This window comes from Sinocyclocheilus anshuiensis, unplaced genomic scaffold (genome assembly GCF_001515605.1).
Source record: "Sinocyclocheilus anshuiensis isolate Anshui unplaced genomic scaffold, SAMN03320099.WGS_v1.1 scaffold230, whole genome shotgun sequence".
NCBI classification, from domain to species: domain Eukaryota; kingdom Metazoa; phylum Chordata; class Actinopteri; order Cypriniformes; family Cyprinidae; genus Sinocyclocheilus; species Sinocyclocheilus anshuiensis.
Window position 1 is genome coordinate 489449 of NW_015546034.1, and position 22296 is coordinate 511744.

General features: G+C 38.0%; 1 protein-coding gene across 1 annotated transcript in view; it reads right to left on the reverse strand.

Annotated features, from left to right (window-relative positions):
• The window catches only part of LOC107698816 (protein kinase C epsilon type-like), a 62129-nt gene extending 40341 nt beyond the window's left edge, over nucleotides 1–21788 (reverse strand). The window contains exons 1-2 of the mRNA XM_016499931.1: nucleotides 20788–21788; nucleotides 6684–6747 (exon numbers count right to left, since the gene is read on the reverse strand). Coding sequence (XP_016355417.1) covers nucleotides 6684–6747; nucleotides 20788–21135 — 412 coding nt within the window. The 5' untranslated portion in view covers nucleotides 21136–21788. The remainder of the gene's footprint in view (nucleotides 1–6683; nucleotides 6748–20787) is intronic.
• Nucleotides 21789–22296: the final 508 nt, after the last annotated feature.

The following is a 22296-nucleotide window of genomic DNA, read 5'->3' on the forward strand; positions in this document are numbered from 1 at the left end:
ACACACACACACACACACACACACTTCCTGCTTATTCCTTTTTTCAACCTGTGTTGGTTATCCTTTAATATGGTTAAATGTATTGAATAGTGGGATGAGTCAGAAGCCTGAGGAAGGAGGAATACATTTGGCTGATGAGAGGATCACTATAAATAGAGAAGGGTAAAGACAGAAGCACAGCGTCTGTCACCTCTCATCAGAACGGTGAGCTGAAAATGGCAAAAGGGACAAACATACTCAAAGCAGGTGGGAGCCAGGATACTTTATTGCTCCCATTTTCTTTTCAATATCTCAAGATTTATGTGTATATAAACACACTCAGGCAGTGGAACAGACAGAAATATATTTCATTTATCCGAATGAAACATCTGTGACCAGCGCAGCTCGGTTCAGAAGCCTCTGATATCATCAGTCTTTAAACAGCAATGAAAATGTGTGCTCTGAATTGGGCTTAACTCACAAAAGAGCCTAGTGGGACGTTGGGTCAGGAAGGTAGGAACGTGGGTAATTTTAAAGAAAGCAAGGACACTGCAGTGCCTGAGCTATTCTGGTCTGCTTAGCTTGAGGTGCCACTGAAAATAACTCACCTGCCCTTCATATCTAAAGAGAGTCTCTTCCCTGTGTGTGTAAGACTCATTGATTGGATCTGTTTGTGGAAACATGACAACACTCTCCCACTTCTAGGTACCAAAAACTGCTCTCACCTGCAATTAGTGGTATGGTCACACCATTGCAGCAAAGATCAAAGGTCATGACTCGGGATGGGAATTGTAAGAAATGTAACAATTTGTGTTAAGTCCCATTCATACTAATTACTAAGGATGCACCGAATGTTCGGCAACCAGAATTAAAAGGCAGAAAATAGCAAAAAAAAAAAAGCTAAATAAGCGAAAATACCTTATAAATTGTACTGAACAATGACATGATGCGATCAAATAAAGGTGCGCACTAATGCAGCAAACATGTCGGCAATGTGGAAGCATTTAAAGGAACACGCCACTATTTTTGAAAATAGGCAAATTTTCCAACTCTCCTAAAGTTAAACAGTTGAGTTTTACCGTTTTCTAATCCATTCAGCCAATCTCCGGGTCTGGCGGACGTATATATACGTATAGACGTATAATTAATTATAATTAATAATATAATAATATTTTATTATATAATAATATAATAAAATTAATAATAATTAATTTTAAGTTCAATTGTGCTTTATTGGTATAATGTCTGCTAAAATGTAAAAAAAATGTTCAGTGTTAAGTAAATGTTTTTAAATTGTTGTTTTGTAATTTATATATCTTTTTTCTTTAAAAAGCAAGACAAAACAGTAAAAAGCACATTTTGGCTAATGTATGCAATGGTAAAAAGAAAAAAAAAAAGGAAAAATACATGGGGGAAAAATGTGAAAAACCGTGTTCTGTATTCGGCCTTCGGCCCAGTGTTTAATTTTGTTTGGCTTCGGCAAAGAATTGTAATTTTGATGCATCCCTACTACATTAACTATCCACACCACAACTACAACAGCACAGAGAAACATTATTGTCTGAATTATTTAAAAAAAAATTTCCAGCTGAGAAACGATAAAAACAATGACAGACAATGAGAATTAGCCAATCAATCCTGCTTTAAAGGTCTGTATGTAAGTTTTTGACTCTACTAAAGTATAAAAATACCATAATATGTTTGCAGATATTTAAGAAACATGCTAAGTTAACATATTTGTTCATCTGAAAAACAATGCTACAGTCAGTTATTCTCCTTTGAAAATGTGCGTTCCGGACCGGAATGTCGGTCTCTGTTTTGGTTTGTGAAACCCGCCCACTGCCAGTTTACCCAATTGTATTTCGGCACCCGGGGTTGCCAGTTGGCGGTAAACACAGCATATTTCATTTCAGTCATGGAAGCTGGCAAACAAAAGTGTTGGTGTCGTCAATCTGGCAACCTGCGTGTGCGTCAAGTCTGAGGAGGAGGGACCGGGTGAAAAAAACCCTCTCCAATATTTTGAATCCAGAACACTTCAACCCAAATATTCAGATGTGTGCAGCACAGCACATTTTATGGAGGACCGTTTCCTGAGAGTAGACTACAATGCCGGCTGTTCTGACTCGCAGACTGTAAGTACGTTTTTTATATTTAAAGAGTTTTAATGTACATTATGTGGAAAATAATGTGTTTTTTTAACCTTAAACCGCATAAACACATTTCATTACACCAAATACACAAAATAATGTTCTTTTTAGCAACATCATATGACCCCTTTAAAGAGCTCAAGCATTTAAAGTGGCAGGCGATGTAACTGCAGTGCATGCTAATAATAAACAGAAGGTTATTGTGCGCTGGTGTGGACACTAATATAGTTATCAATTCTTGGTCTAAATGGGATTTTTAATCTGATTCCTCTTAACTATTCCCGTTCCTTAATGTTCAGTTACATTAATGATTCATCTGAATAAAGTGTAACTCTTAAAGTGTATCTTTAACTACACATCAAAATACACTGATTTAGGTCTCAAGCGCCTCAAAAACATAATAGCAACAATTCCTGGATCATGGAGTCAGACAAAAACTATGCAACTCAGATTGGTTGAGAAATTAACTGATTCATAAGTATTTGTGATTCACTACAAATAATCAATAATACACTTGACAATCGAACTTTACTGGTCAAGTTGTTTGTTTTTGATTAGGGATGTAATGGTATGAAAATTTCTTATCACGATTATAGTGACCAAAATTATTACGGTTATCAGTATTATCACGGTATTGCTTAAAATATGCTGGAGATGTTAAAAAAAGTACAGACACAAATCACTTCAAGTTTTATATTTAAAAATCAACAAACAACAAATAAAATGACTTTTTGTTTGCATAATCACTAAAACAGTAACATTACCAATGATGTTCGGATTTTAATACAGCAGGGCATGCTAATTCGGTCCGTTTTTGGCCAGACAGAAACTGCACACAGGCTGAATGTAAATATAAGTCTCTGTAAATCCACTCTCTGACAGCAGGTGAAAAACGCCTGCTTCTCTGAACGCTTCTGGAAAAGCTGTTTCCCGTAATCTCCGTAGACAAAGCAGTACTGCGATTAAGAACACTTCCTTTAGGTATTACATGGAGCAAAGATGAAAACAAAATGCCATCGAATCGTTTCTAAAGACAGTTTAGAACCTTCAGAGGTACATTCATATAATTAATTAATTAATATATTCATTTGTATAATTCCCTTAGCACTCTTTTAAAACCTCCCAGCTTTTCCGCCCTGTTTTCACTCAAAACGAAACTACTCTGAGTGCTGTGCGCATGTGAGACTGTTACTTAAAACTGTGCTTTATGCTTTATCGCGGTAATCTAATACTGTTTTAATGATAATTAAAATATGAAACGGTAATACTAACCGTGGGGAATTTTATCATGATTTATCGTCAAACCGGTAATCGTTACATCCCTATTTTTGATACACTAAAATAACTAAACTTCATTAGTCAAGCTGTTTGTTTTTGATTTACTAAAAGAATCAGCTCATGAGAGTCATTAGCTTGGTGATCGGATTTCACTGGTCATGCTGTCCAAGAGTCATTCAGTCAGGGAATTAAATGTAATTGGTCATGTATGTTCTTTGCGGAGTAGTAGCACAGTATTTTAATTGGGGATGCAACGATACCATTTTTTCAGAACCGATCCGATACCAAACATTTTGAGTATCGGCCAATTCCGATCCGATACCAGCGCAGTTTTTTTTTTTTAAATCAGTGTAGAATTTCTATACTTCTGTGTGTTGACCTGATCATCACTCTTGTGTGTGTCAAACACAATCTGCTAAATATAGACTTCATTTTTATGAAAAATAACAAATGAAAAAATATATAATCATAATCTATGAAAAAAATACTATTATAAACTAGGTTAGTGGATAATTCAGAAGCAAAAGTTATTCTAGAAAAATCATGGGTGCACAATCATTTTATAAAAACATTAAACTAAACTAAACATTTAGTGACACAACAATATTTAGTGGGGAACTAATAAAAGTTAATAAGTGTTGGACTAAATCTGGTAAAATGTTACACATTGCTCTTTGTATTGTTGTAAAATACATTCATGAAAAACAAGTAAATATACTGAGGCTAATTCATTTAACTTTTGGTGTGAAAATGCTTTTATATTTGCCAAAAATAGAACTTTTTTATTTTAAAAACAAACAAGCAAGCCCTGTCCAGATTTAAAAAGTAACGCAAAAGTAACGTAACGCATTACTTTCCATAAAAAGTAACTAAGTAACGTAATAAGTTACTTTTTTATGGAGTAACGCAATATTGTAATGCATTACTTTTAAAAGTGACTTTCCCCAACACTGATCATAACAATAGTCCATATGACTCATGTTTTGTACAAAGTTTTTTGAAACCATACAATAACTTTGTTTAAAAAAGACCGCTTAAGCAGAACAGTCCACTCTTACATATACAGATACACTTTTAACAAAGGTTTCAAAAGGGGTGTTTTGCGGCGATGCCATAAAATAACCATTGTGAGTTCCCCAAAGAACCTTTCAGTGAACAGTTGATAATCGGTCTGACAAATCTTTTAATAATCTGATTAACCTTTTACCACTATAAAGAACCTTCTTTACAATGAAAAGGGTCCATGATGTTAAAGGTTCTTCATGGAACCATAGATGAACCATAGATAAAGAGCCTTTATTTTTTAAAAGTGTATAAATGAGAAAATGTTCCATATGGTGAATGTAGTCCTGACTTTTAAAGTTAAAAGTTTCTGATACAGGCATTGCAGCATTCAATATGGTGGCTGTAAGAATGTACATCCATCTTGCAGCTATAAGAGGCAGAAAAATTTGTATCTGTCAAATTTTATTTCTGACTAGAAATAGAAGCCCTGAGGCATTATGAATATGACTTACCTTAAAGCGACAAAATCTAACTAAATTAAGCATCTCATTCGCTGATGTCACTGATGACAAACCTTGCAACATGCACTGATGTGCCAAGCTGGAATATGCATGTGCAAGAATGAAATTCGATAGCTGCAACTGCTTAATAAAATAAAAAGACATATAGTTTTGGGATGGTGTGGGTAAATGATGACAGAATTTTCGTTTTTGGGAGAACCGTCTCTTTAAAACAGAGAGACAGTTGTCTGAATTTTGTCTCTATTGTCTGAATTTTAATTGAATTGTTATTCAGTGAAGATTATCTGTCATGATCATCTCCACTAATGCATCCAGTCAGTTATAACCTGAGTGGGGAATTAAACAAAGCTATTTCTGAATCAAATTCCAGCATTGCTGCTTTGAGTCTGCATCATTAGTTTACCTCAACTGAAGACAGGTATCTCCCAGCACCAGCCTCAGGTCTGTGAGTGGGCTCTCAGACCCAGGAAAGAACAGCTTCAGCCCCCGCGCACAGAAGCGTTAAAGAGTGGGATTTCCCTAATGGACACTGCTGCTTTCCACACACACTTCCTCTCACTCACAAGTATCTTGGTGCAGGCCTTTCTAATGATACCACTAATGATGCATCACAAAACCAAGAGGATTTCATGAATCTATCAAACGCCCACCATCAGGACAGACAAACCAGTCCTCTGATCATTACTATTCAGTTGTCAGTGATTGCACAAAACCAGTGTTAAATTTTTATTTATTTATTTATTTTTGTTTTAGTGAGTTTTTCTAGTTATCATTTTTCAGAGATTTAGACCGATTAAAATGGCAAATGAAAAATAACATTTGGTTTAACATAAATAAAATGTTTGAATATTGGTTTACATAAACATGGACACCACCAACATTTGGAATCGGTGAGACGTTTTTGGTCAGACTTTATTTTAAGGTCCAATTCTCGTAATTAACAAACCATTAACTGTGACTTTTGCCTCAATAAACTCCTAATTTGCTACTTATTTATATATAGTAAGGTAGATCTTAAGTTTAGGTATTGGGTAAGATTAGGGATGTCGAATATGGTCATGCAGAATATGTACTTTATATGTACCAATAAACAGACAATATGTGTTAATTATAGGCATGCTAATAAGCTACTAGTTAATAATGAGAATTGGTCCCTATACTAAAGTGTTACCATTTTTTTTAATGTTTTTGAGTCTCTTATGCTCATAAGACTGCATTTAATTGATACAGTAAAAACAGTAATATTGTGAAAAATGAATGCAATTTAAAATGTTTTCTATTTTAATATATTTTAAAATGTAATTTTCAGCAGCCATTATTCCAGTTTTCAGTGTCACGTGATCCTTCAGAAATCATTCTAATATGCAGATTTGATGCTCAAGAAGTTAAATTATTTTCAATAAAAATTTTTTTATTATTATCAATTTGAATACATTTACACTACTTCGCATTTTTGTGTAAAAATCTAAATATATATATCAATTTGTAAGATTTTTGATGAATAGAAAGTTGAAAAAGAACAGCATTTATTTTAAATAGAAATCTTTTGTGACATTATAAATGTCTTTTAATTAATTCATTGCATCCTTGCTGAATAAAAGCATTATTTCCTTAAAATAAATCATACTAACCCCAAGCTTTTGAATGTAAAAAATATATAACAATTGACATCAAACCCACTATATCTGTCTTTGCTGTCTTCTTAACAGTTTGTTTCTTGTGTTAATTTGCTGTGGACTCCAAAGTGTCTCACCTTCACTAGAGGATCCTGTCAGATCGATGATGACGTACACTTTGCCCTCGGGCTCCAAGTCGATCTGTAGAGAGGAAACAGAGAGAAGAAACCAATCAGAGGAGAGCATCTCAGCACAAAAGGGAGACAAAATCATCCAGAAGCAAATTCTTCACTGACTTTGTGAAGGCACTCCGAAAACATCTCATTCAACATCACCTTCACTTTATCAGCTGTTGTCAGTTCACGATCCCAGTAATAGATTCCCTCTGTGAATCTCCCTCTACAGGAACGGGCCCCTGACTAACTTCCTGCTCTCTGCCTCTTTTTGTTGTCTCTAAGCATGGAGGGTGGCAGAGAGTTGGCAGGGAAACTGCTTGGGTTTTATAATTCCTTTTTAAACAATTTCCTGCCAGAGCAGCACATCCCCGAGCGACCCACGCAGACCCCACGCGGGCCCGACGCTTAGCCGAGATTCAATGCCCACTCGCCATCAGCTCGGCGTGGGGGAGAGAAGCTGGGAGAGGCACCAGATCCACAATGTCAGGAAACCACTGCTTAATCTTATTATACAGAGAGAGAGTGAGAACACAGGCCCCGCTGTGCATATGTGGAGGTGGATGGAGGTGTCGAAGAGAGAGATATCGAGCTGCATTCATAGAGCATCTCAAAATAGGAGGCCTGTTTTATTTTTCTCTTCACAATGATCTAGATCATCAGGGACACGGCGTACCTGGTGCCAGATCAGCACTCCCGGTCTTAGCCGCTTCCTGAGTACAGGAATTAGGACACGAGGAACGGCACAAACTCATCTGATGCGCTCTGCAGCAGAAACGACTTTGTTTGCCCAGATTTCAGTCACAGTTTGTGCTGTGGGAGTTGCGTTTCTGTCGCTTTGCCCCGAGTTCTGCCCTCTCAGCTGGAAGGGGAAAAAACTGATTTATTCCTTCCACGCCTGATGAAATCATCAAGTTTTGCTGCACTTTTGTAAATCGAGCCTGTCGCACTCTCAAAACCGCACGAAACATATCAGACCTGCGGTCATCTGATAAAATTATAACCAAAAGTCGCTTTGAGATGAAAGTTGCGACTGCAGAACTGCTGATGATGTCATCTGAAATGCTAACAGGGTGATGAGATGTCTGTTATTTAGCCTCCCCCCACCCCCTCTCTTCCTGTGATGTCATGAGATTCCATTCAACAGCAGCCTCCTTGAGTGTGTTTGTCTCAGAGGTGCAACTGTCACTAAATTTAGCGGAGGATTGAAAGGCCACTGCGTGTGCGTGTGTGTGAACGTGCAAGGATGGAGTGGTGTGCTATAGTCTCCCTGATGACACTCTCCAGGAAACCAGCATCATGCTTTGCTAAACAATGTTGGCGAGGCTGCTTCGCTGCTCGTGTATGTGAGTTCGTGAGCCTGTCCAGCCGTCGCCGACTCGAAAGCTCTTTTTCAAAGCTGCTGTCATCATATGGGCTCAAGGACAGCCTGCAGACGGCAGTCTAGTTATAGTCATTAGCACACACACACACACACACACACACGCTACAATGTAAAAATCATTTTCTTTAAAATTATAACACTTTATTTTAGGGACACTTAACTAGTTGCTTATTAGCATGCATATTACTAGAATATTAGCCATTAATTGGTACTAATTAAGCACATATTAATGCCTTATTCTACATGACCTTATTCTACATCCCTAATCCTACTCAATACCTAAACCTAACAACTACCTACTAACTATTAATAAGCAGCAAATTAGGAATTTATTGAGGGAAACGGTATAGTTAATAGTGAACAGGTGTTCCCTATTCTGAAGTGTTACTGGTTACACTTTATTTTAAGGTGTCCTTGTTACAGTGGAATTATATATTTAAGTACTGATTAATATTAATTAACTACATGTACTTACTATATGGTTAGGGTTAGGATTAGGGTTTGGCTTAGAGATACTTGCATGCAGTTATGCATAATTTATTTTTATTATAATAGTAAGTACATGTAACGTGTAACAAGGACACCTTAAAATAAAGTGTTACCATGATTTTTGTCTAGTTTTCTAGAAAAATGCCTAAACATCCTTCAAATAAGACAAATTCATGTCTTGTGTAAGATAAGACTTGTTTCAGAGATTTATTCTACTTTTTTTTTCCCTTGCTTCAAGTGTAAACCTTGCAAATTTAGCTAGATTTATGCTTAAAACACACAAACAAATGAATATTTTTGTCTTTTTCTCCAGTACAAAAAAAGATTTTAAGAACTACGTGATACAAACTTGTGTAAGATGATACAAATTTAAAAGATTAGGATAATAAAATGTAATGAGGTTTATGAATAAAAAAAAAAAAAAAAAAAGATTTGCCATTGTGATAAGAAAAATGTGATTATTATATTAATTAAATATATGTCATTCTATGGACCGTACATTTTCTGGTGAACAAGACAAGAAAATAATTTTTGCTGTATCTGCAAAAATTAAAGGGTGGTAATGAGCATTAGTTGAATCCTAAAATGACAATAATGCTTTTGATTTTTGTTGTCCATATTCACATGCTCAAACACATACAGCAAGAGAGCAATTCATGTGAATTTTGGCCCTCCATTACTAAAAGTAAGAGAGCCTATGACATGATACTAGCTTTATATTGAGCCATCATATATGGCTCAAATAATGCTGCTATTTCACACCCTGTACATTACTTTAAAACCTTTTGCTAACTGTCAGTTGATAAATTGATGTAGTTAATCCTGTCTGTTGCATGTGATGAGCATGACCAGAGTTTGACCAGAGAGCACTATGATAGACTGATAACGCCTATATAGACTGCAGACAGATGTACAGCAGCCTGTCAATCAATGCTGATCTGTCCCTTTTGAATAATGTACAGCAACACTGCTGCAGAGTGTTGTTAGATCACATTACTTGCAAAGAGAAACAGTTTCTTCCTGCATTTAACTTTTTCTGTGCTGTTTCTCTCTTCCTCACTTTGTGGCATCTCTGAGGCTTTCTCTCTGTCCTTTTTGCTCCCCCTTTTTCATACATAGATCGTATTCATACCACTACAACTGACTGTTCACACCTGCACAGAATGAAGATACACACTACTTTACTTAATTTATTAATTCTAAAAATGTTAATATTAATAACAATATATAAAAGTATTTAAAAATGTTCATTATTAATTAAATAATAATGTTTTTATTAATAATAATTAATAATAATAACGTAATTTATTAATAAGAACACTGCAATATTATTTTATTTTAAATAAAATATTTAAAGAGGTGTAAATACACACATATTTACATATACTGTATATTAAACATATTTTTTACAATTTAAATAAAATAAAATAAAGATAACAACGCTTATGATAATAAAAATACTCAATTAATAATAACTATATATTATAATATATAGTATAGCCATTATAATATATTATACTATATCTTAATACAATATACATGTGAATACTTATATTTGTATATCTGCTCATATAACTGCTTATATATATTTAATACATTAATATTTTGCAATAAACTTAAGATATTTATATTTAGAAAAATATGTTTTAATAAATGTTTTATACCTAATCTAATTATATACTTTCAGACTTTTTTGAGTACATAATTTGCAATGCTTCATGTGTACTTCATGGCTTCATAATTACACAGTCTCAAACTTTTACTCAAGTCACAGTAATGATGTGAACCCTGTCAGAGCAGCTTGGTTTGGTTCATGGCCTAAAATGGTTTATTGAATACTTTTAAAGAATTAAATGGGAAAATACTAAGCTCCTGAAAATCCTGGGCAGTCACTGTAGCACTCCATGCACAAAATCAATTATAACAGTAGATGCTACTGAGGTCTTACTAAAGGCATCATACGGATATCATGAGGTCATAACGGGAGAGCAAAAGAGAAAAACAGAGAGAAAAAGGGGAGAAAGGGAGGATAAAACCCAGAGATAAGCTGTGGGACATAATCAGCTCCTCTTATGCAACACCCTGCAGCTCAATCTTGCCCACAACCACAGCTCAAGAGGCTCACTGACTAACTGTCTCTCCCCTTAGAAAAGACATATCACATATGAGATCTCTTTAATATCTCAACTGTTTCTCCAAGACAGAAATGAAATGGCATGGAGAACAAATAGAAACTTCTGCCTTACAGATTTTCTAAAAGACCCTAGTAATCTCGCATGTGTCATGTCTAGACTTTCAGATCTCAGTATATCTCAAAAGGTGCTCAGATTGGCCAAAGTCTTCAATAGACTTCAATATGAACTGAATTTGTGATTTACTTTTTTCTACATAAATTCATACTTTAAGCTAAAGAACATTCTGTTAAAATGTAACCTTGATATCTTTAATATTGACTGAGTGAGGCCATGTCAAAGATTGAAATCACAGTGAAATTAATGTTGAAATCAAACTTTGATGCTTGTTATCTCATATTAGGTTTTGAGACTAGCCTGGATTTCACAGACAGGGTCACAATTCTCTTACTGAATGTTAACAATTCTCTCACTTGTTTCTAATTTAAGAATTTTAGGAGAATCATCAGAGTATCAGAAAGCACAAACATATACTTTTCAATGCACAACAAGATGGTTTTAAAGTTGGAAATTCCAAAACAACAAATACAGTGGGTACGGAAAGTATTCAGACCCCCTTAAATTTTTCACTCTGTTATATTGCAGCCATTTGCTAAAATCATTTAAGTTAATTTTTTTTCCTCATTAATGTACACACAGCACCCCATATTGACAGAAAAACACAGAATTGTTGACATTTTTGCAGATTTATTAAAAAAGAAAAACTGAAATATCACATGGTCCTAAGTATTCAGACCCTTTGCTGTGACACTCATATATTTAACTCAGGTGCTGTCCATTTCTTCTGATCATCCTTGAGATGGTTCTACACCTTCATTTGAGTCCAGCTGTGTTTGATTATACTGATTGGACTTGATTAGGAAAGCCACACACCTGTCTATATAAGACCTTACAGCTCACAGTGCATGTCAGTGAAGGGGGTCTGAATACTTTCCGTACCCACTGTATACTGTTCAAAGTTACAACAAAAGTATTTGGACAGTTTCTACAACTTATCTGGGACGTAAGTGGAACATGTTGAATAGTTAATGTGATGAACTACATCTGTGGTTACTCTGCAAGGACACTTGTGAGAACGGACTTCATACATCCACTAAAAATCACCTCAGGACTAGTTTCACGCATGCACATATGACATTATGGTGTGTATGCGGTAAGGCTATCGAGTACAACACGAGGAAAACAAACTCTTGCTCTGGTTACTGTCCTCCAGTGCCTGAACGTGCACCCCTCATTGGCCCTAAGTCTCTTGCTCGCCCTCTCTCTGTTCTAATCACCGCTGTGCAAACAGATAGGCCTACCCGCAAGCCACAGAAAACACATGCCGCTCACGCTATCCCGAACACACATCTCCATGGAAAAATGCTTAGTGCTGCTCAACGGTCTAAAAACAAGCTGAGGTTTTTGAAACAACAGGTTTCAGAAAAAAAGCGTACAAATTTTGTCATCATTTAAAGGAATAGTTCACCCAAAAATAAAAAAATTGTCATCATTTACTCACCCTCATGTCGTTCCAAACCTGTATGAGTTTCTTTCTTATGTTGAACACAAAAGAAGATATTTTGAAGAATTTTGAAGAACCAACAGTTGTTGGTCCCCATTGACTTCTATAGTATGTTCAACGTAAGAAAGAAACTCATACAGGTTTGGATTGGAACGACATGAGGTTGAGTAAATGATGATAAGCTTTTCATTTTTGGGTGAACTATTCCTTTAAGGCCCATTCTTGCCAAAAATAGCAACTATAAAGATAACTGTAATGATAACTACATTAGGGTCCAGACCAATGCACAATAACGTTCCGTTTATTATTAGTGCGTGTTGCCATTATGTCGTCTGTGGCTTTAAATTCCTGAGCTCTTTAAAGCATGATGGATTCCGATTGGTGGTCAATGTTTTTAACATTCATCAGCTGGAAAAAATAATTCTGTAAGCGATTCCAACAAAGTCATTCCTTTGTGCCATTATCGTTACAGTTGTGGTGTGGACTTTCTTATTCTCATAGAATTAGTGAATGATTATTAAAACTTTACAGTTAGCATTATCGTTGTAGTTATTGTTCTTTAGTGTGAACAGGCTTTTACTAACCCTCATTTTGTTTCAAATCTATGTGACTTTTTGGATGTTTTGTCTATTCAATGTAACACACTGGAAAGTCATTAACTTTTATATTGGAAAATAAACACTGAGACATTTTTCAGAATATCTTCTTGTTGTGTTTCACAGAAAACATAGTCATACAGGTTCGGAATTAAACAATCCCTTTAATATGACATGAAGTTGAATTTGTTATATGATGCACTGGGAAGACAGCTCATGCTAGATTTCCACCTTGTACATTCAGCACTAACGTTATACGTGGAGGTGGTTGCGATTTATGGATCCGTGTCTCAGGACTAAATATAAAAAGTGATGCGTCAATCCCAGACTGTACAAAAAAGGCGGTCTGTTTCTTTAAAAATGAAAAATGAAAGCAGTGAAACTGTGTTCAAGTAGTTCATTACATTAAGCCGTTAGTCCTATTAGGACTATTGATTTGACTGAAGATAGGGAACTGAGACTTCTCTGTAGGGATGCGTGAAGAGAAAGAAATACTGCGACTGAAGACCATCCCAGCACTTGGGAAATCAAAAGTAGGTCCGGGAAGTTTTAAACACGTGCCACTGATTTCTAAATGAATCTAAAGCTATGATTAAACACTGAGGAACACGTTCTCTTCCCTCCTACTCCTCAATTTCACCCTCTCCTCCTTTATACTCTCCTCATCCGTTTCTTACTCTCTCTCTAAGACAGTTTGAGCTCAGCAACGGTCCTCCTACGTCCATCTGTCAACAGCAGAGCCTCAGCATGGCGGCGGGGCGGCACGCACGGCTCCCATTCACACTCAAAATCACACACAAACGTGGCCATACGAGCACATTCAGCACCGTGAACGCACAGGCTCTGAGTGAAACATTCAGAGCTCCATGAATTACTAATAAGACACCTTACTGGGGCTAACTGTGCATAATTCATGATACAGACTAATAATGGGAGCCTTTGAAGGTCTGATTGGAATTTAGTTTGAATAACACTAGGTCCTGAGAGGGCTTCACGGCTTTAATTTAGTAAATAGCATAAAAAGAGCCCAGACAAAACGAAAACAGCCATCTGGAGATAAAACGCTCATGTAACTGTGGGCACAGGAACAGACTACAAGTCTTTGTGTCTAAAACATCATGAGGTGTGAATTACTTTGATTTAATCTCGGCATAAAATGTGCACACACACACGTGTGAATACGGAGTGTGAATAGGGTGCTGAGAGGATTCGAGTCTGTTGCCGGCTCCTGCAGAGAAGATGACTGCAGATATGATGATGGGAAATTCTGGCCCCACTGTGGGCCATATATGAGCATTTCTTCAGGAGAAGAATTCATGAATCTGCACACATTCAAACCCCCAACCCCATCCATACCACCCTTGCTCGCCTTCCCTACCTTCACAAGATGGAGCTTTACACACTCAGAGATGCCCTTTCCAGACTCTCAGCCAACCCAGGGATACTAAAAAGTGAGATTTTCTCAGTAGAAATGTATAATATGTTTAATTAGTAACATTAACAAGCATAATTTGCTGTTACAATGCCTAAAATTTGTTAGAAAAACTTTTTTAAATATATATGTCTAAGAAGTTTGGGGTCAGTATGATTTTTAAATATTTTTTGAAAGAAGCTTCTTATGCTCAGCAAGAATGAATTTATTTGATCAAAAGTACAGAAAACAGTAATATTGTGAAATATTATTGCAGTTTAAAATAACTTTTCTATTTTAATACATTTTAAAATGTAACCATGTCCTTCGATGAACATAGGGTTTAAAAGAACAGCATTTATTTGAAACAGAAATCTTGTAACAATATTAAACGCATTTACTGTCACTTTTGGTCAATTTAATGCATCCTTGCTGAATAAAAGTATTAATTTCTTTAAAAAAAAAAAACTATTAATACTGTTGACTTTTGAACGGCATTGAAGGACCTTAAATGATGATGACCAAAAAGTCAAACCACACAATCTATGCCAACATTGGAATCAAGAAAAAAGGCTTCAAAGTTTTCAAATAATATGAAATCAATCACATTCACGTTTTCCATCACTTATTTTCATACTATATGAGCATGCCCTTGAATCTACAACAACAATTCAGTTTAAAACCCATTAGCACTAGCTATAAAGAGAAGATATTCACATATGTGGTGTATTATGCTGTGGAGGTGAGAGTACAAGTGTGTGTGAGTGTATGTAACTGGGTCATGTAGATAGTGGTACAGATCAGGCATATTTGCCAGAGTATCTCATATGTCACCTGTATTGTTCCCTTTCACTGTAAGCATTCTCAATGTGCCCCAGGCGAGAGCTCAACGCAGCATGTGGAAACTAGAGAACCGGTGGTCACATACACAAATCTGCAAAGCACACACACACAAACCAAACTACACAAGATGAACAAATGAGGACAGAAACAATTAAATACAAATTTCACCAGTCTCTCATGGAGTCATTTCATGAAATTAATTAGTGCTGTTGGATGAACTGATCCTGCTTACCCACAATTCACCCTTCCCCCTCAAATTCTGAGATTTGAGGAGTGATGAAAAACACTGTGAACTGATGTGCCAAAGGCACGATGAGAAGGTTTTTGTCTGTACAAGTCGACATGTCGCCACCTACGTCTAGAGCACAGATACGGGATTCCTAAGAAATCCCTGATGGGTGAAGGAACTCAATCAACACCCAGCTCTGATGCGCTTTGACTTGGCAAGACGGTGATATGGGTTCCTTTGGCAACGGTATGCCAAAGAGAGGGAGGAGCTGGTGTTTCAGCCTCAGCCTGGCCTATTTGCGCAAATTGCCAGGGAGAAGTGAGCGCAGGTGATGTCAATGTCCAGTAACCAGGAAGTACTGTATAGCTAACACCAACGTTTAAGAGGAGACAATGGAAAAGAGAGCTGCTGGGCATAATCCTGTAAAATACTGAGTGCAATCGATAACTGTAATGTAAGCTGTAATGCAGTGGAAAGACATTAAGGAAACTGCAGGCCTTTAAAGCTCATTATCTGCAGCTAAAGCAACACTCCTAGTGAAATTTGTTTTAAGAATTTGGAGCTGGTTTGTAATGGACTGGATGTAATGTCAGGAACATAAATATCTGTGAATTTAACCAGGAGAGTTTGGACAACAAAATGGAAGGGAAGGAAACCCAGTAGAGAGAAGGTGAAGGAAGCAGAGGAACAGCAGGAGGAGGACAATACGAGGAAGGAGAATGAATGAACCCGAAAAAGACGAGAGCGAGTGGCCACAAGATCAGCAGAAGTTCTCCCTGCCACTTGTGGCCCCCTCTTTCTCTGAATCTTTACAGATGACCCCCTCAGTAAAAGGCTGGTAATTGAAGGCAGAGATATCCCTATAGATAAGGACCACTTTCGCTGGTGATAATGGGATTGTTGCTAACTTGAGCTAAGGGTGTCGTGGATGATCTGTCCCGGGTCAGACGTTCCATAAAGAGGCTGATGGAAGGCTTGTAAATTATTCAGTCTGTTCCTGCCTCACACAACAAAGACGGGTGGCTGTGTCCCAGTAGTGTCTGAGAACCAGTCAAAAGACCAGGCTCCAATTACCTCTTCCACTAAATGCTACACAGACAACTAACATCACGTTCAAACCCAACTAACCATTGGCATAGCATAAGGAGAAGATGTGAGTGCCCAAACGTGGTGCAATTTCTGAAAAGTTTGCATCGGACCACAACATGCGGGTTGGGGAACGATTACAGGCCAGAAACCCAACAGAGAAGTGGTAAAGCAACAAACATGACACAACAGCGTCTTCTTTAGGGTCTGAGGTCCTGGTTGGTTACTTTTTCCACTAAACAGTTTTGTAACTGCTGCTACTGTTTCTCTGTGGTTCTGTTTGTCAAAGCACACACACACAAACCAAACTACACAAGATGAACAAATGAGGACAGAAACAATTAAATACAAATTTCACCAGTCTCTCATGGAGTCATTTCATGAAATTAATTAGTGCTGTTGGATGAACTGATCCTGCTTACCCACAATTCACCCTTCCCCCTCAAATTCTGAGATTTGAGGAGTGATGAAAAACACTGTGAACTGATGTGCCAAAGGCACGATGAGAAGGTTTTTGTCTGTACAAGTCGACATGTCGCCACCTACGTCTAGAGCACAGATACGGGATTCCTAAGAAATCCCTGATGGGTGAAGGAACTCAATCAACACCCAGCTCTGATGCGCTTTGACTTGGCAAGACGGTGATATGGGTTCCTTTGGCAACGGTATGCCAAAGAGAGGGAGGAGCTGGTGTTTCAGCCTCAGCCTGGCCTATTTGCGCAAATTGCCAGGGAGAAGTGAGCGCAGGTGATGTCAATGTCCAGTAACCAGGAAGTACTGTATAGCTAACACCAACGTTTAAGAGGAGACAATGGAAAAGAGAGCTGCTGGGCATAATCCTGTAAAATACTGAGTGCAATCGATAACTGTAATGTAAGCTGTAATGCAGTGGAAAGACATTAAGGAAACTGCAGGCCTTTAAAGCTCATTATCTGCAGCTAAAGCAACACTCCTAGTGAAATTTGTTTTAAGAATTTGGAGCTGGTTTGTAATGGACTGGATGTAATGTCAGGAACATAAATATCTGTGAATTTAACCAGGAGAGTTTGGACAACAAAATGGAAGGGAAGGAAACCCAGTAGAGAGAAGGTGAAGGAAGCAGAGGAACAGCAGGAGGAGGACAATACGAGGAAGGAGAATGAATGAACCCGAAAAAGACGAGAGCGAGTGGCCACAAGATCAGCAGAAGTTCTCCCTGCCACTTGTGGCCCCCTCTTTCTCTGAATCTTTACAGATGACCCCCTCAGTAAAAGGCTGGTAATTGAAGGCAGAGATATCCCTATAGATAAGGACCACTTTCGCTGGTGATAATGGGATTGTTGCTAACTTGAGCTAAGGGTGTCGTGGATGATCTGTCCCGGGTCAGACGTTCCATAAAGAGGCTGATGGAAGGCTTGTAAATTATTCAGTCTGTTCCTGCCTCACACAACAAAGACGGGTGGCTGTGTCCCAGTAGTGTCTGAGAACCAGTCAAAAGACCAGGCTCCAATTACCTCTTCCACTAAATGCTACACAGACAACTAACATCACGTTCAAACCCAACTAACCATTGGCATAGCATAAGGAGAAGATGTGAGTGCCCAAACGTGGTGCAATTTCTGAAAAGTTTGCATCGGACCACAACATGCGGGTTGGGGAACGATTACAGGCCAGAAACCCAACAGAGAAGTGGTAAAGCAACAAACATGACACAACAGCGTCTTCTTTAGGGTCTGAGGTCCTGGTTGGTTACTTTTTCCACTAAACAGTTTTGTAACTGCTGCTACTGTTTCTCTGTGGTTCTGTTTGTTGAAGGAGAGGAGGCTTTCTAAATTAGTAAGCATACTTTCCTTGTTCCAAGCAGAATAAAGCTCCACCTGTGTGGGTATCAGCAGGAGTGAATGTACGGATGAAGCTCATTGGATGTGCATCCCCTCTGTGAAGAGCGTGGGTTTCTTGGGAGACATCTGGCTCCAGCTTTTGCTGCTCAAATTATGTGTCAAGAAACAACTGTCTTCCTAAAAATTTGCCTCATTTGGTTTCTTTTTCAGATACACTGTACCTCTATGCATTCATTTGAGATGACACTAAAAACATTTTACTAAAGATTTGACATCGTAAGGCTCCTTATACCGGTTGTCAATTCTAATTACATCATATATTCTAATAGAAACAATAATGCTCCAACAAATTAAATATCACATTACAAGCTGGTTTGTGCAAAATTCAGAATTAAATAATTGACATCCTTTTAATTAATAAGTTGGAATTAGAACTGAACTGATATCCTACAGGAAGTCGAACTGGAATGACAATTCAAAGAATTATCTATTTATATGTATTATCTATTTCTATGCCATTCTGTCTATCTGCCTATAAGTCTAAAAAAACATTAAAATTTAATGGACTTCAAAGCGATTTAATTTTTTTAATTTCCAAAACTATTACCAAGAGCTGGTTTAAGAAAATGTGCTTTTCTAATTGAAAATTACACTTAGATGAACTTCTTTGCTTTTTACTTTATACTCCCATTCAAATTCTGGAACCTATTTTCTATCTCAATTCAAATTCAGGAATTGATTTGGAGTTTTAAATATTCTCAATGCACACAACCCTCATTAGACACCTTCGCCCTCTGTACGGTCATCAACTCTGAAAAGCAAACTCTTGCTTTTATTAATTTGTGTAACGAGACATGGCAGATGAAGATTGTACTTCTGTGGCTCTCTGGGAAATTAGGCATACCAGAGTTACCATGTCCAAATCGTTGTTATCAAGCGTGTCTGTGGCTATGAAGTCTGACAAAATGTTCAGCTCCAATTAAGTCAGATGCATTGGCCATGAGAAACTGCCCTTTTTGTTGAGCCGTACAAGCACTTGTGCATTTGAATGATAAATTTAGCATGTGGAGACTAGCAATATTTGCTTAAGCAGTAAATTTAGCATACACCTGGGATGATTTAACCATTTTTAACTTGGCAAATGTTTTCCTTTAGCACACAGGTGGAATAAAAGAGCTGGCAGAGAGACAAAGGGCTTAGGATGTGTTATGATTAGGCAGGTCGCCAAAGCCGTTATGAGGGAATGCAGAGATTAAATTGATTTCCTTCTCACTCTCTCGCCTGACACATTTACAGTGCGAGTTGCCAGTGACAGGAGGGGAAGATTGACCAATGCAGCGACATAATCGAAATATGCTGACCTTTCCCTGGGTGTCTAACGACCAAACATACAAAGCACTCCCAACTGCAGCCCCTCAGCTGAAGATTATATAACAGACCAACTCATAATTCCAAGCATGATTAGAATGCTAAGTGAATCTCTGACTATTTTTCCATGACATTGAAACACATAACACAGTAGGATCAAAACAGTCCATTTTGAGACTATTGTAAGAACAATCAGAAGTTTGTATGTGTTATATGCCCTATAAAACACACAATAGCATGCAATTGCTAACAATATTACAACCTATAATTTCTTTTAATTTAAAAAGATACAATAAGCAACATTCTCAAAAGAGAACAAAAGGGCCAACACTATTAAAACTCTAATGGAAGCCAGTGAATTGAGCATCACTTGTCCTTTTTGCAGTAAAAGGGCCTATTTCTTCTGAGTGGACAAAATCCAAAATAAGGTGAATGGCAAGGTGAAACACCCAGTTTCATATGGCTGTGCTGTTCTACACTATAATTATTAGAAAAAGATGGCTAGATGTATGACAGGTTGTAACTTAAGACATCTAGCAAACTATGTGTCAAACTCGGTTTACAGCTTGCATAATTAAGCATTGATTATTTCCTTCTCTGTCATGGGAGCACTGCATCTCATGAAGGCAATTTGCAAAATAGCTTGACTTGACGGAAATGGTAAATGTAGATCTGGATTCAACAGCAGCCAAACATGTTTTGTCGGGAAATGGGAAAACCCCGAGAGCGTGAGAACCCACGAGGAAGGCTGGGAAACAAGAGGCTTTGCTGGGGAGAAGCCGAAACTGACCAGCCCCCGTGTAAATTATGGCCTAGACAACAGATTAGTGGTCTTCAATTTTGCAAGACTACATTTTGGATGTCGCCACACCAACTTAAGGTCTTGAAGCAGCTATATGAGCTGATTATATAAATCAAGAGTGATAAAGGTAGACATCCATAATGTCATAGTGCTGGGCCACTTCAGGACCAGGACTGAGAACCACTGCACTAGATTACTTACACCAGTGTTTCTCAGTTCTGTCTCAGTAGATGTGCTCCATAACCTTGGATGTGAGAGAATGGTAAGACACCCACTGTTGAGGGACCTCCAGGGGCCAGATTCAAGTGATTACACAATGCCAATAAACTGTGAAATGAACATACCCAATCTTCAAAGTGCATACTGCCATTCTGCAGCAGGTCTTCAAACTGTATAGTGCAGTTGGCCACAAAGTCATCATAGCCAATCGGCGAGTCGTGAAAGACAGACAGTTCGATTTTCTTCCCATCATAAACCTCTGTTACGAACTCATCGTTCCAAGTTGGACTATTCGTCTTCTGCTTGGTAGAAGTTTGGCCCACACGGGAATCGTCCACGTTGAGGGCGATATATGTGTCCAAGAGGAAGGTCTGGGTCTTTGGTCCCACAGCATGCCGGAGCGACCATGCGGTAGGTTTCAGGTCCAAAGCTTCGCAAACCTTGATCTTCAACACTCCATTAAAAACCACCATGATGACGCTCACCTGAGATGCAGCTGGCTTCTCTGCAAGAACAGACGGTTTCAAAAACAGGTTTTGATTCAGGGGGTCGCTATACCCGTGGAAGTCATCACGTCATCAGTATACATGCACGTATAGATGGATGCTGTGATGATTTAATCCCCCAAACCACTAGTTGGATCAACCTGATTCTCTCATTTAAGCGGAACAATCAAATAGGATGCAAAAAAGCGATATGCAAAACCAGAGGCTCCTGTTTTTATTTACGATCCGTCTTTCCTCGTAATGGGAAGCATACGTAAACAAGCGAATTCCCTACGTCTGGAATAGCGCTGAGTAGAGGTGCGAGTCCAAGAGGCAAAATATCGGCAATAACACAGGGTAAAATATCCCAAATGTGATGGTCTTCAGCGGGGCTTGTCTTGTACTATTCGTTTTCCAATAGGCGTTGATTGGGAGAGGCGTTTGGGATTCCTCCTTCTCCCAGTCTGCTGACGAACCGCTCGGAGACTATTGCCATCCGCTCGCCGAGATATTCAGCTGCTTCGCTTCTTTGTTGATTTGAGAAGGCAAAAGCATTTGAGCTACACGCTCATGTTAGTCCTTTACGCTGCAGCCTTCCTCCCTGTTCGCCCTCTCTCTCTCTCTCTCTCTCTCTCTCTCTCTCACTCACTCACTCACACACTCACTCTCTCTCTCCCTGCGCTCGAGCGCCAGTTCAGGAAATGCGCAAAACACGTCAGATGATTCAAGCCGCGCCGCGTCCACTCTGCACCGGATGGGGGAGCGTGTGTGTGTACAGACAGAGGAGCAGCAGCGTGGGGAAACAGAGGGAGGCACCCGAGGGCTGGATTACATGAGTCTGTTGGGTTCATTAATGGACCAAATAATGTCTACAATGTGTCTGTAAAATGAAGGGTTAATGGTAGTGTAAACAAAAGTAATTTAGTTTTATTTTGTTTATATTTTTTCCTTGGATGTAATTTTCTTACTGCATAACTATAATTAAAATTTGATAATGGCCCATACTGACTGTTTCAGTCACAATAGAGTTTCATTTGTTAAATGAACTAAAATGTAAGTGTAACATGGGCGTTGTTCTATTGCTGCAAGCAGATTATTACAAGAGGTATTGTAAACTATGAGATATTATAAAATTTCAAAAGCGGCTGA